This window comes from Nyctereutes procyonoides, unplaced genomic scaffold (genome assembly GCF_905146905.1).
Source record: "Nyctereutes procyonoides isolate TBG_1078 unplaced genomic scaffold, NYPRO_anot_genome, whole genome shotgun sequence".
Lineage (NCBI taxonomy): Eukaryota > Metazoa > Chordata > Mammalia > Carnivora > Canidae > Nyctereutes > Nyctereutes procyonoides.
Genome location: NW_026575030.1, coordinates 32,674,411 through 32,687,065, shown reverse-complemented (window position 1 = coordinate 32,687,065; position 12,655 = coordinate 32,674,411). Strand labels below are relative to the sequence as shown.

Genomic DNA, 12,655 nt, shown 5'->3' with positions numbered 1-12,655 from the left:
TTATACCTAAGTATTTTGGGGGGGAAGTAATAACATATATACAATTGTGTTTTGAAATTCAAATTTCACTTATTTGTTGCTGGTATATAGAAAAATGATTGACTTTTATATATTAATCTTGAATCCTGTAATTCTGCTATAATCACTTCTTTTTTCAGATTTTTTTGTCAATTCTATCAGATTTTTTACATAATTATGTTATCTGTGAACAAAGACAGTTTTATTTCTTCCATCTTAATCTGTATACGTTCTGTTTTCTTTACATGTCTATTGCATTAGCTAGGACTTCCAGTACAATAGTGAAAAAGAATGGACATTCTTGCTTTGTTCCCAATCTTAGCAGGGAAGTTCTAGTTTTTCACCATTAAGTATCATGTTAGGTAAATTCTATTTTTAAAAGTACTGCCTACGCTGTTATAAATTTGAATACGAAATAACACTTAAGTATCTTTTTATGCCTAATTTTAAATAAGTGCAGCTAATTAAGGTACCATATTTTTTCTTCCAGGGTGACTTCTAGGGAATCTTGGAAGGAAGCCTACTCACAGAACTGAAATTCTGATAAATTTACCATTGATTAAGAACATTTTAGGTCTGGAGTAGTTTTCACTTGGTTGGAAGACAATGCTGAGAGCTTCCTCAGTAGCCTCCCTGGAGAAACGTCCAGCAGATTAATGGATGATCACTGACTCAACCAAATTTTGATCAACCTATAGGAAACTTGGGCTTGGAATTCAGACCCAGTTTACTAATGGCTTGCTTAAACATTGAGAAAGGCTCATTTCCTTAGTGTAAACACTGTGATTTTCAATACTAAATTCAATGGCAGATATAAACCAAGTTAAAGGGGCTCCATGACATCTTCTGGAGTCATTTTAGTGTCTTGGTCCTTTAGGACCAATATCCTTTAGGGCATTCTAAAGAAAGTATTTTATCATATGTTCAGACTTTTTACAAACCTTACTATGGATAGAAAACAGAAATAAGTTGGTTAGTAAAATCCTCCCAAATGCCAGCAGAATGGACCCCATAATGCTCCTAGACTCTGCATAAGAGGAGGAGTTGAAGATGTTTGTCTGTTCACCTCCCTTTAACTTCAGCTTCAGCTACAATCTTTCCTTAACTCTATAGATAGGCAGGGGGCAAAGCAATGAGTTTTTGGTCTTTCGTGTGTGCGTGTGTTTTTTTTTTTTTAACTCATAAAGCTTATTTTATTTTATTTTATTTTAAAGATTTTATTCATCTATTCATGAGAGAGAGACAGAGACAGAGAGAGAGAGAGAGAGAGAGAGAGAGAGAGAAAGAGGCAGATACACAGGCAGAGGGAGAAGCAGGCTCCATGCAGGGAGCCCGACGTGGGACTCGATCCCGGGTCTCCAGGATCACGCTCCAGGCCGAAGGTAGATGCTAAACTGCTGAAGCCACCCAGGGATCTCCATAAAGCTTATTTTAAATTAATTTATTAAGAAAGGATTTATAAGGAATACAGGGTAATATAATAAACGTGTAATGCAATTACACAAAGTTTAAGAAAGAGATTATTGCCAACTACTAACATTGTTTAAACTCAAAGGTGAAAAAAATTAAAAAACAATAAACTCAAAGGAGGGCAATCTTAGTATTCATTTCTTTTTCTAAGTTATTAGAGTCGTGTTTTTTCTCAATTGCCTTTGAAAATGATAAATAATACGTAGGAACCAGATGCCTGCTTATTGTGCCATTAAGCATTATATTTATTGCCAAACAAGGACACCTGTCCTAATGACTTCACTTCATTTACTCATTCATTCAACAAACATTTCTTCTATTATATGACAGGTGCTCGTGTTTTACTTGGCATCCTATGATGATGTTCTTAATTTAAGATGAGATGATTCCCATAACTTATTCCTTATGCCATATTGTCAGTCTTAGGGTTCTTTCAAATCTCACTTATGGGCAAGGCTTTTGCAGCTTTGTTCCTCTCCAAGGAAAATGGACCCGCCTTGTTCTTGCCTATAAGTATAAACTTGTTATAATTACTAACCATCTTCCCTGGATTTTCGGGGGTCAGTTCTGTGTTCAAATTTTTGGCTCATAAAATATGCTAATTACAGTTATGTGTAAATGACTTCCTTGTACTTGTCTTTGTTGAGAATATAGCCTGTATGTTTGTCACATGAGGGAAGGTACTCTATAAATATTTGTTGGATAAATTGATGAATATGTTTTCATTGGAGGCAGAATTTATTAAAAGGAAAAAATATATCACATTTACTTTTCAGCTAGATTAGGGTACTTTTAAGGAGAAAATAAGATCTTTCTCACCTCAACCTTGTACTTCTGCCCATCTCTGCCTCAAAAATCTCTGTTACAATCTTTCATATTACTGTGTTTGTGCTCATATGTACACTTTTCTGACTAAGGTGAACTGTACCTCCACTTCTGATCCACTTATGTAAATCTTTCCCACCCTTCAAAGGTGATTCCTCCAGGAAATTTCCCCAGGATCTGTCTCTATGCTTCCATTGACCAGTCACTAGACATATAAAGATCTAGGGATAAAAAGAAAAAAAAATTCAGATAATTTTTTCTAAGCTTTTGATTACTGTTACTTCCTAACTTCTTTTAAAAAGAAAAATAAGGGGGTGAGAGTAAATAGACTCCGTGCCTCCATATTTTTTTTCAATAAGACAAGTATATATTATATCTTAAATATAACAAACTGAATTATTTACATAAGCAAACCAAGTGTTACATAATGGACTTTCATGCCCCCAAATACTGTAATTTCATATTTTCTCAAGTTACAAAAGGGAAATAGGTCTCTATATTTTCCTTAAAAACATCATTCTCCTAAATTATAGCTTTTGACGCACATTTGGAAATTAATCATATAATGCCTCATGACATGATCTACATCATGTTATTTGATATTTATAGGGTTGTTTAATAGTTAATTATTTAAACAACATGGTAAGGGTACCAAGAAAAAAGTAGGTTCCCCATAAATCTTGGAAGGAGGGGAATTACTTTGGGATTGATTGAAGTTTTGAAGCTCTGGACTTCAGATTTCTAAGTGAAAAAAGCGGGGGAGGGGAAGGGAAGGAGTGGAAACAAAGTTTATGTATGTCTCTAGAATGGGACCTGCATTCTCAGATGCCTGGAGAAGTCAGGGGAAGTAAATTAAAATAAATGATTAATAAGAATGAGTGGTAGGCCCAGTGTCAATCTTGAACTCAAGCACTAAATAGTAAGAAATAGAATGGCTAAGAAGATAGGAAACTGCTCTTGTAACATTGAAATATTAGTTCATGGATCATGGAAATTGATATTTTTAAGTATAAGTCTTGCTAGTCTTCTTCTATATCCCTGTATATGCTTTGACTGAGACCAAGATAACTTTCCATTTCTCAATGGAGTATTCAACCTGCCTTGAAGCTTTTGAAATTGCCTTCCCCATCATCCCACTTGGAACTGAGATTTTTAAGTGAAGAATAAAAAGATTAGAACAAAGCTGGTGCTCCTGGACTTCAAGAAAAGTATCTTCAATCCAGGGCACCTTAATAAAACTCCTCATGCTCTTTGTAGGCACTTCTAGGCTAGCCCTTGTCTTTCTCCTCACCTTGAACCTGGCCTCTTGGCTTTAGAGTTGGTTTTCTCCCATGACTCATCCTCTTGCTCTTTAGAAAAAAAAAAAATCTGTATTTGGACTGCTTGACTCCCATCTTCACTTTTCCCCAAGATTCTTGCCTCTAGGTTCCCCTTTGCCCTACAATCCATTCCCCTGTGAAACTTTATGTTATTATTAAGCTCAGTGCAAATTTTCAGAACACCAGTGAAGAGCAAAACCCTCAGGTCCCTACTTGCTAAGGAAAGGAATTCAGGCATGAATAAAGTTGCAAGGAAATTGAGAGAAAATGTTACCCAAGCAGAGTAAGAGCTGCCATACGAGTGGATAAGTGAACAGAGAGCCTTCTCCCCTTTGACAGAGATGGCAGCCACAGGACTGGTTTTTGTCAACAGTTAAGCTCTCCAGGTAGTAGCAAGGTTCTTGTATCCACAATGCAACCAGTTTGTGTTTGAACTTCTCAGTAAATAAGGTAATCGCAAGAGAGGGGAGAGGAGTTGCATATCTCCAGGATGAGAAAGCTCTCAGTGGAGAAAGGAAGGAAATGGAGGAAGGACAACTATTGAAATTGTTAGTGTAAGGAAACTGTGCGAAAAGATAACTGAGAAAGCATGCAGACTCTTTGTTGCCCTTCTCCTGACCGTCAGCCCCCAGGAACGAAAAAATACAGATGTTTCCTCAATAAAACACTCTGAACACAGCAGAGTAATGCAGCTATTCTGGACTCGGAACCAGAAGATTCAGGTTCATTCTGGTACAAATATCACCTTGTCATCTCCCACAAGTCCGTTACTTCTCTAAACCTTGACTTTTCCATTTTTTAAAAGAGAGATGACATAAGAATATTCATCTTACACTGTCAAGAGAAATGCAAGAGGTAATGTACATAAAAGAACTTTCAAATAATAAAATACCCCATTAATTTGAAGTTGCATTATAACTTGCTAATGTTTTAGCAGGTATAGTGTTCATACTAAATCTTTGTGATTTAAAAGATATAGGTTAAAAATAAAATTTGAGAGGGGCCTGGATGGGTCAGTGGGTTAAACATCTGCCTTTAGCTCAGCTCATGATCCCAGGGTGCTGGGATTGAGCCCTGCATCAGTCTCCCTCCTCAACAGGGAGTCTGCTTCTCCCTCTGCCCCTCTCCGTCCCCGTGCTCTCTCTCTCTCTCTCTCTCTCTCTCTCTGTCACTCCTTCTCAAATAAATAAATAAAACCAATAAAATAAAATAAAATAAATTTGGATTTTTAATACAGAAAAGTGTATTAAAAGAGACCTCTAGCAGTAATATAATAGCATGATGAGTTTTGAGTCAGATTCAGTGCAAATCCAAGATCTGCAACAGGCTAACTACATGATCATAGGTATCACATTTCAAGCCGCCTGTCCTCATCCATAAATAATTCTTTGCAGGGACGCTTGGGTGGCTCAGTGGTTGAGTGTCTGCCTTTGGCTCAGGGTATCCTAGAGTCCCAGGATTGAGTTCCACGTCGGGCTCCTTGCATGGAGCCTGCTTCTCTGCCTGCTTCTCCTCCCTCTGCCTGTGTCTCTGCCTCTCTCTCTCTCTCTCTCTCTGTGTGTGTGTGTCTCTCATGAATAAATAAATAAAATCTTAAAATATTAATAATTCTTTGCATTGTTTTCCAGAGTTAAATAAGAAAGCATAGCAGAGCATAGTGTTTGTTTTCTTTCCTTTCCTTCTTCTTTTTTTTTCCTTTCCTTCTTTCTACTGCTTGATATACCCTCTTAGTCTCTCAAGGTTATTAAAACCCAAAAAAGAAAATTACCTTAGTGGATCCGAGCGAGAGATACTAGCATGGGAATATCCTAGACCCAGGTGGGGAATAAATGTTTCATGGATGGCAGACAGTACTAGAATCAGCTTCTGCACCTGCAGTCTGGTATCATTTGTACTCTCATAAACCTATAATACTTAGTTTAAAGAATTTCGGGTGATGCAAGGTTGACTTGACAGCATGCAGTTGTTATTATGAAAAGGGATGCAGGGCTACATAGGAAAACTATGTGTTCATGACTGTCACTGATTTTAAAGATTTCTTTTTTTCCTGAGCTGACACAAAATTGTACCTCCTGAATGCATGCCCTACAGTTTGAATAATTTATTATCAGGTCAAGGGGTTGTCTTCTTTGTGCTTATGGTTATGATACCTTAGTTGTGAGTCTGTGGAATGAATAGTTAAGCTTCCATCAAGGGTACAGTAAGCTGAGAGATTCAAGCAATGACACATTTACTCAACAAATCCAAACACGTGCTACAATATTTTAGCAGTGGGAGGATGCTTGGGAAGGCAGACCTAGCACATTTCTAAGTCACACAGTTGTGTTGAAGGAACAAATTCCTTGGAACCCAGGCCAATTTTGCCATGTAAAAGTCACTGGGTGTAACTCTTCCAAGGAAGGGTGGATTATTTTTTTTTCCTTCTAATGTGCACTTTGAGAAACTATTACAAGACAAATAGGTTGGCAAGAAACAATGAATGCAACCAGCTCTGTGGGAACAGTAAGGTAAGGTATCCTAATCATCCCTGAAGAAGATCTTGGCATTGGGACACCTGGTTGGCTCAGTGGTTGAGCATCTGCCTTTGGCTCAGGTTGTGATCCCAGGGTTCTGGGAATTGAATCCCAAATTGGGCTCCTTGCAGGGAGCCTGGTTCTCCCTCTGCCTATGTCTCTGCCTCTCTGTATCTCATGAATGAATAAATAAATAAAATTAAAAAAAAGCAAGGAAGATCTTGGCATCAAGGCTGATACCTGGAAATGAATGGAAACAAACTGCTTTAAGGGCAGCAGTATCAGTGCCAGGAGGAAGACAGGACCAACCCAAATTATCTTCCACACATAGCCAGCATCATTGCATAGCAGCTGGGGCAACATCAGCGAGGGAAGAATTTCTTTGGAAATAACCTTTACTTCAGGCCATAAAGCATGACTCAGTGGAGTGAGTTTATGGAAGCAGGTTTGACATGCTCCAGCTTCAAGATGAAGTGCTTCCTGACATGCTTATGATGAATATGTGTAAACCCTTTAGGCTTTTGGGATTACCACAAAGAAGATGACTACAAAGGAAGAGAGAGGCTTATTATTATGAAGAGCAGATCTATACAAGGTTTAACCTGCTTTTGATTTGAATAATAAAATATGGCCTCACTTATCCTACTAGGTATGATTAAGAATATAGTGAGATGGGACGCCTGGGTGGCTCAGCGGTGGAGCATTGCCTTTGGCTCAGGGCAGGATCCCAGTTGAGGGATCGAGACCCACATCAGCCCCCCCCCCCACAGGGAGCCAGCTTCTCCCTTTGCCTATGCCTCTGCCTCTCTCTCTGTCTCTCATGAATAAATAAAATTAAAAAGAAAAAAATAATATAGTAAGATGAATTTCAGACTGAAGCTCAGATGTAAAGATACCACATTTCTTTTATTTAAGAAAACCCAACTTATCCTACTTTCTAAAAAATATATATATATATTTTTTTATTTCACATGGGAAAAAGCCTGCTTTGGAGAGAAGATTGAGCTTGGGTCTCCTTGAACTCTAAGAAAATATGATTATAATTCTACAAAGAAGTAAAAACACCACATATATGCTAAATTGTAGTTACTCGTTATTCTGTATAGTAGCCTTTAATAATAATATTGAAGGACACATACAAGGTAGACAACTGACTTTTTAAAAAATAATCATACTGATTAAGGCCACCGCTTGAGCAACTGGAAATTAATTGATTTTAGTAACAGTGTAACATGGTAAGAAAATTGCCAAAACTGACCAAGGGAAACAAATACTGTGAAAGATACAACTGCAAAGCAGAACAGTAGGAAAATTAATGCTATCAAGTTAGCAGAGTAATTTCAAGTATGTTTTGGTATTTCTTTTTTTTTTTCTTAAGATTTTATTTATTTATTCATGAGAGACACACAGAGAGAGGCAGAGACACAGGCAGAGGGAGAAGCAGGCTCCATGCAGGGAGCCCGATGTGGGACTCGATCCAGGGTCTCCAGCATCATGCCCTGGGCTGAAGGTGGCACTAAACTGCTGAGCCACCTGGGCTGCCCTGTTTTGGTATTTCTTAAAAAAAAAAAAAAAAAAAAAAAAACTGGAGCCTGCCATATTTTGGAGACACAGAACATGCATTCATGAGTCTGTTCCCATCAGTTTAATAGTAACATTCTTGATTGAGGCCCTTGCTACAGCAAGGAAATTGTATCAGATTCATTCACATTATTGAGCAGGAATAATGAATCACAAAGGCTGGAGATTTGCAAGTTAAATATAGTGTCTGTATGGAGAAAGATTGCATTTCCTGATGGGAATCTTCAGTGACATAAGAACCGATATTCCAGAAAGTTATTTTAAAAATTAATCTGGAGAGTTATTTCCAACCACTATTTTGCGAGAAACAGCAAAATTTCTTGGGGAAAAAATCATTTGAAGGAATTCCATTGTCACTTATATCATGGTGAATCATGAGTATTTCAGCAGGTAATATCGGGGTGCCACTTCTCCTGCAGGCTTTTCCCCATTTTGCACTGCTGAAGCCCAGTCACTTGAATATAGTGGTTTTCAATTACTATTTATTGGATGGATGAATGATAAATACAGAATAGTTTAGAACTTTCCACTTCGAGTAAACTTGTTACCCCTAAACTTTGACTTAATCATTTCCTTTCTTCTTGGCAAGCATCACAGAAGAAATAGTTCTAGTCTTTCAAATTGCTGTACAAATCTGTGAGGCCTGAATTCCCTTAAATGAATTGTAGTAGAAAAGCAGACAAATTATAAGGTATTAGAAATAAGTCCTAATCCATGTTTTGACAGAGCAGTTCTACTTATTAAATTAGAAAATTTCTCAACTCAAACTAAATTTCTACATTCTGAAATTAATCATATCATACTAAACTATGTTATTTTGCTTTTGTTATGGAAAATAATAGGAAAATCCAATGTGTGCAAATGAGTAAGGGACAGGCAGGCCTAGGTAGGGAGAGATAGGAAGGGGGCTACAGGATCAGGCTCACAGAAATTCCCAAAATGCTGAGGTGTAAGGAAACCAGAAATAAGGGAACAAACCAGATCACCTTGCCTTAGGTGTGGGTGGGGAGGGTGTCTTTGTTTATGACAGTCACCTGTGACCAACAAATAACCAGGCCTTAAAAAGAGGTAAGCCATCAAAGATGTTATTGATGGGGGAACAGAGGACGGATGAGCGGAGGACAAAGCACATTGACAAGTCCTTGAAACAGGAAGAGTGACAGTCCTTTACAGACTCAACTGCCTCCATGTTCATACTTCGTTAAGGGCCAAAGGCTATATTACCCTGACCCCTAGGATCCTGTAAGTCTACTTTAACATATAAAAAGTCCTTTAGAAACGTCCCTTTATCTCTAAACCCCCAAGATACATGTTGGCAATCATCCTCCAAGCACATGGCCCACCAATATTCTTCTGAAGGGTCTCATGACTCAGGTTTTATTAGACGGTAATAAGTGACCTTTTCCCAAAAATAGCCAGCCCCCTCAAGGTCCTGTAAACCTTGCTTCCAAAATTCCTTAGACAGTACACTATCCTCAAACCCCTCCCAACTGCCAGGTATTAATCAGCCACCCCTCACAGGCCTGGGGCAGCAGCTCTTACTGTCCATGGGTCCTGTCCCCAGGTTTTAATAAAACCACCATTTTGCACCAAACACATCTCAAGAATTTTTTCTTGGTCATCGGCTCTGGACCTCACCCATAATTCCAAAACTTCATCAGTATCACCAGTCCTTACAATCCAAGACATCACAAGAATGATAAGGCCACAAAGCTCCCTGGTCAGTGTATCCTGCCTGAAAGACCATCAGATAAATAACAAAATTAAATTGCATTCTTTTTCACTTTAGTATGGAGAGAGAAATCCTGGCTCAATGACTGAATCGATAGAAAAGAGAGTGACTTTAATCCAAGGCAAATGGGCTGATTGTGGAGCCCAAATAGAAAAGTCCTTCATTTTAGTAGGCATCTTTCTATTGCTTTGTCTTTGCTCATTTACTTGTCATCCTTTCCAAAGATGAAGAAAAGGCAAGGAACTGCTAAAATAAGAAATATATAAAGGGAACTATTTTTATAACACGTGCCCAAGCTGATTAAACAACATCAGACTACACATCTGTCACTTACTTCATCTTTTTAAAGTCTAAACTTTGTGTCAAACCCACTTGACACTCAAAAATAAGGAATTATGGACTTGTCATTTATCTCATCTCTATACAATTTAAATGTTAGAAATTATTCTCTCAAATATGTATTTTTATTATTTTATTTATGATTTTTTGAATATTTAATTTATTTATTCATGAGAGACACACAGAAAGAAGCAGGGACATAGGCAGAGGGAGAAGCAGGCTCCATGCGGGGAGCCCGATGTGGGACTCGATCCCTGGACTCCAGGATCATGCCCTGAGCCAAAGGCAGACGCTTAACTGCTGAGCCACCCAGGTGTCCCCAGGTTGTATTTTTCAATTCTGGGATCCCCAGCACGTAGAACAGACCCTGATATATACTTGATATTTAATAAAAGTTTGTTGAATGAATGAATGACCTATGCATTGGTAATAGGAGACTGAGAGAAATAATGAAACAAAGGAAGAAAAATCATATGTCACAGACATGGTCTTCCTTCTGTTATCTGCCTGGGCAGTGGCAACAAAATATTACCCAATATTTGCAACAGTGGAAACCTGATTTTGAAATTTTTTGGACTTTCAGAAATGGGATGCTGTTCCAAGGAAATCAAAGAATGAAGTTTACTGAACTTAGTTTTCCTGTGCATTCAAGTGTCATTAACAATGGAACTTGTAAAGACATTTCTATTGCATATCAAAAGCAAAAACTGCAAGGAAATGACTACTTCCTACAATCATTTTTCTTGAGTTATTTGAATGTAGAGCTTCTTAAACTCTAATATGACCGTTAATCACCTGGAGAACTTACCAAAATGTGGGGCTTACCAAAATGTGAGGCTTACAGGTTATGATTCACTGAGTCTGCCCTGGGGCCTGAGATTGTGCATTGCTAACAGCTCCCAAAAGAAAGCAACACCGCTGATCTGTAGGTCACACTTGAGTAATGTGTGTTTTGTTTACTTTTGGAAAGGATTCCCGTATTTTCCTTTATCTTCACTCAAAGACTGACCATATATTCAATGTCAAATATGAAGGTCTAGGTGAATCCCTAGGTGAATCCTCAGAGTGATTCTTTATTCTTCCTGTATCACTGGTTATACTGAGGTCACCACATCAGGCTGTTGATGTGACATATTCTGATGAATCAATCATATTATTATGACATTTTTGTTTCATTATTGAGACATCCAAATTAGCCACTTAAGGAAATTGTCCCTGAGTGTGACTGATCATCTTACAATAAGCATAGCATCATTAACAGATTGTTCAGTCATCAGAAAAATTCCCTTTCTTTCCCATTTTTTCAGTTTTTTTTCTATTACCTGAAGCTATGAGTTGAACCACTTCTCTCTGAAAAGGCTGAGCAACTACTCTCAATCATTATCCTTTTAAGTTGTGAAGTATTTAAAAATATTTATACTGTTAAATTGAATATAACAAAGCAGTGAGGTTGGCAAACAATTTGCATTATTTAAAAATTATAGTCCATTCAAGGTTATTGCTTTACCAATAGTTCTCAGACTTGAGAATCACTAAGAATCATCTGGAGGACTTAAACCACAAATGCTGAGGCTCACTCTTAGTTTCTTGCTTCATTAAGTGTGGGTGATTTGTACCTCTAACAAATACCCAGGTAAGATTCTATGCCATAGTTCCTTAAGCTCAGCACTACTGACATTTCAGAACGGATAATTCTTTATTGTGGGGGCTGTCCATGACCTTATAGGATGTTTAGTAATATCCCTGGCCTCTTTCCACTAAATGTCAGTAGCACTTCCACTCCCTGCAGTTATGACAATCAAAAATGTCTTTAGACATTGACAAATGCCCCCTGAAGATGAATTTACCTTTGGCTGAGAATCACTGTTCTAAGCTATGTTATTCTCATTAATGCACATTTTAACATGCTTTATGAAGTGGAAGACTAAGGATGTGCCAACTCTGATGTAACAGAGGACTGTGTGGCAAGTGTGCACAGCATTCCCCATGAGTGTTTCTGTGGAGAAACTGGTTATTACTGATACTTGAGTTCACTACTATCCTAATAAAACTGTTCCTACACCTAAGCAAAAAGGCACAAATTAACATCCTTATGCCTGGGGAATCTCTAGATATCAAGTAGGGTGTCTAGAAAATACATGTCTAATCAGTATAAGATCACATCCTGTCTGTCTGTCTTCCTCTCTTTTTCTCTATCTGTCTCTCTTCCACAGAACTGTGCTTTCTCCGTGTTTAGTAGTATTGTTCCAATATCCCTTTGGATCTCACATTAAAATCTTATCTCTGTATCCAAGAAGTATTGTGTAATCTTTCTGTATTCATTGATTGTGTAGTTCCTTCATTTAATTCATTGAGCTACTCCTTAAAAGAAAAAAGTTACAAAGACTCATGGAAAACCCAATGAATAATAATGCTATTGATATCAATAGAGGTTAACTTATTTCTGTTAAACTCTAGTTCTCATATTGACCTGGAATTCTTACTAAGAGATTTCTCAAAAACTTTTTTTGTTCATTTGCTGAAAGAAATCCATTGATCTTGGATTCAGATTTCCATTGAAACAGAAAAAAGAAATGTTAATTTAGAAACTGTGATTCAAAAAAACAAATGAATTCCAGAAGTCTCAAATAGTAAAAACTAATAGAAGGCTGAAGAAAAGAGGGTGGATTTTCTTCAGCTATATCCTCTACCCCCTTCCTCTTGCCCCCATCTTGAACATCCCTACAATAAGCCCTACCAGACCCTCCTGACTTTACAGTCCTCATATCCCCTTACCCACTCCTTTAGCCTCCTTTTGCTCTCCCTACCCCACCCCAACTAAAGAAAAAAGACCCAGTAACAATGCCGGAAGAAGACAA

At 37.8% G+C, this 12,655-nt stretch overlaps 1 protein-coding gene across 5 annotated transcripts in view; it reads left to right on the top strand.

The window, feature by feature from the left end:
- LOC129503687 (OX-2 membrane glycoprotein-like) overlaps window positions 1-12,655 on the top strand; it is a 108,643-nt gene that overhangs the window by 39,034 nt on the left and 56,954 nt on the right. The window contains exon 9 of one of the 5 annotated variants that reach the window (XM_055315978.1): window positions 10,381-10,453. The exons of 3 other annotated variants lie outside the window; for them this stretch is intronic. In XM_055315978.1, coding sequence (XP_055171953.1) covers window positions 10,381-10,415 — 35 coding nt within the window. In that variant the 3' untranslated portion in view covers window positions 10,416-10,453. Of the gene's footprint in view, window positions 1-508; window positions 1,029-10,380; window positions 10,454-12,655 lie in introns of those variants that run through there. One more of the 5 variants, XM_055315979.1, reaches the window with a different exon arrangement.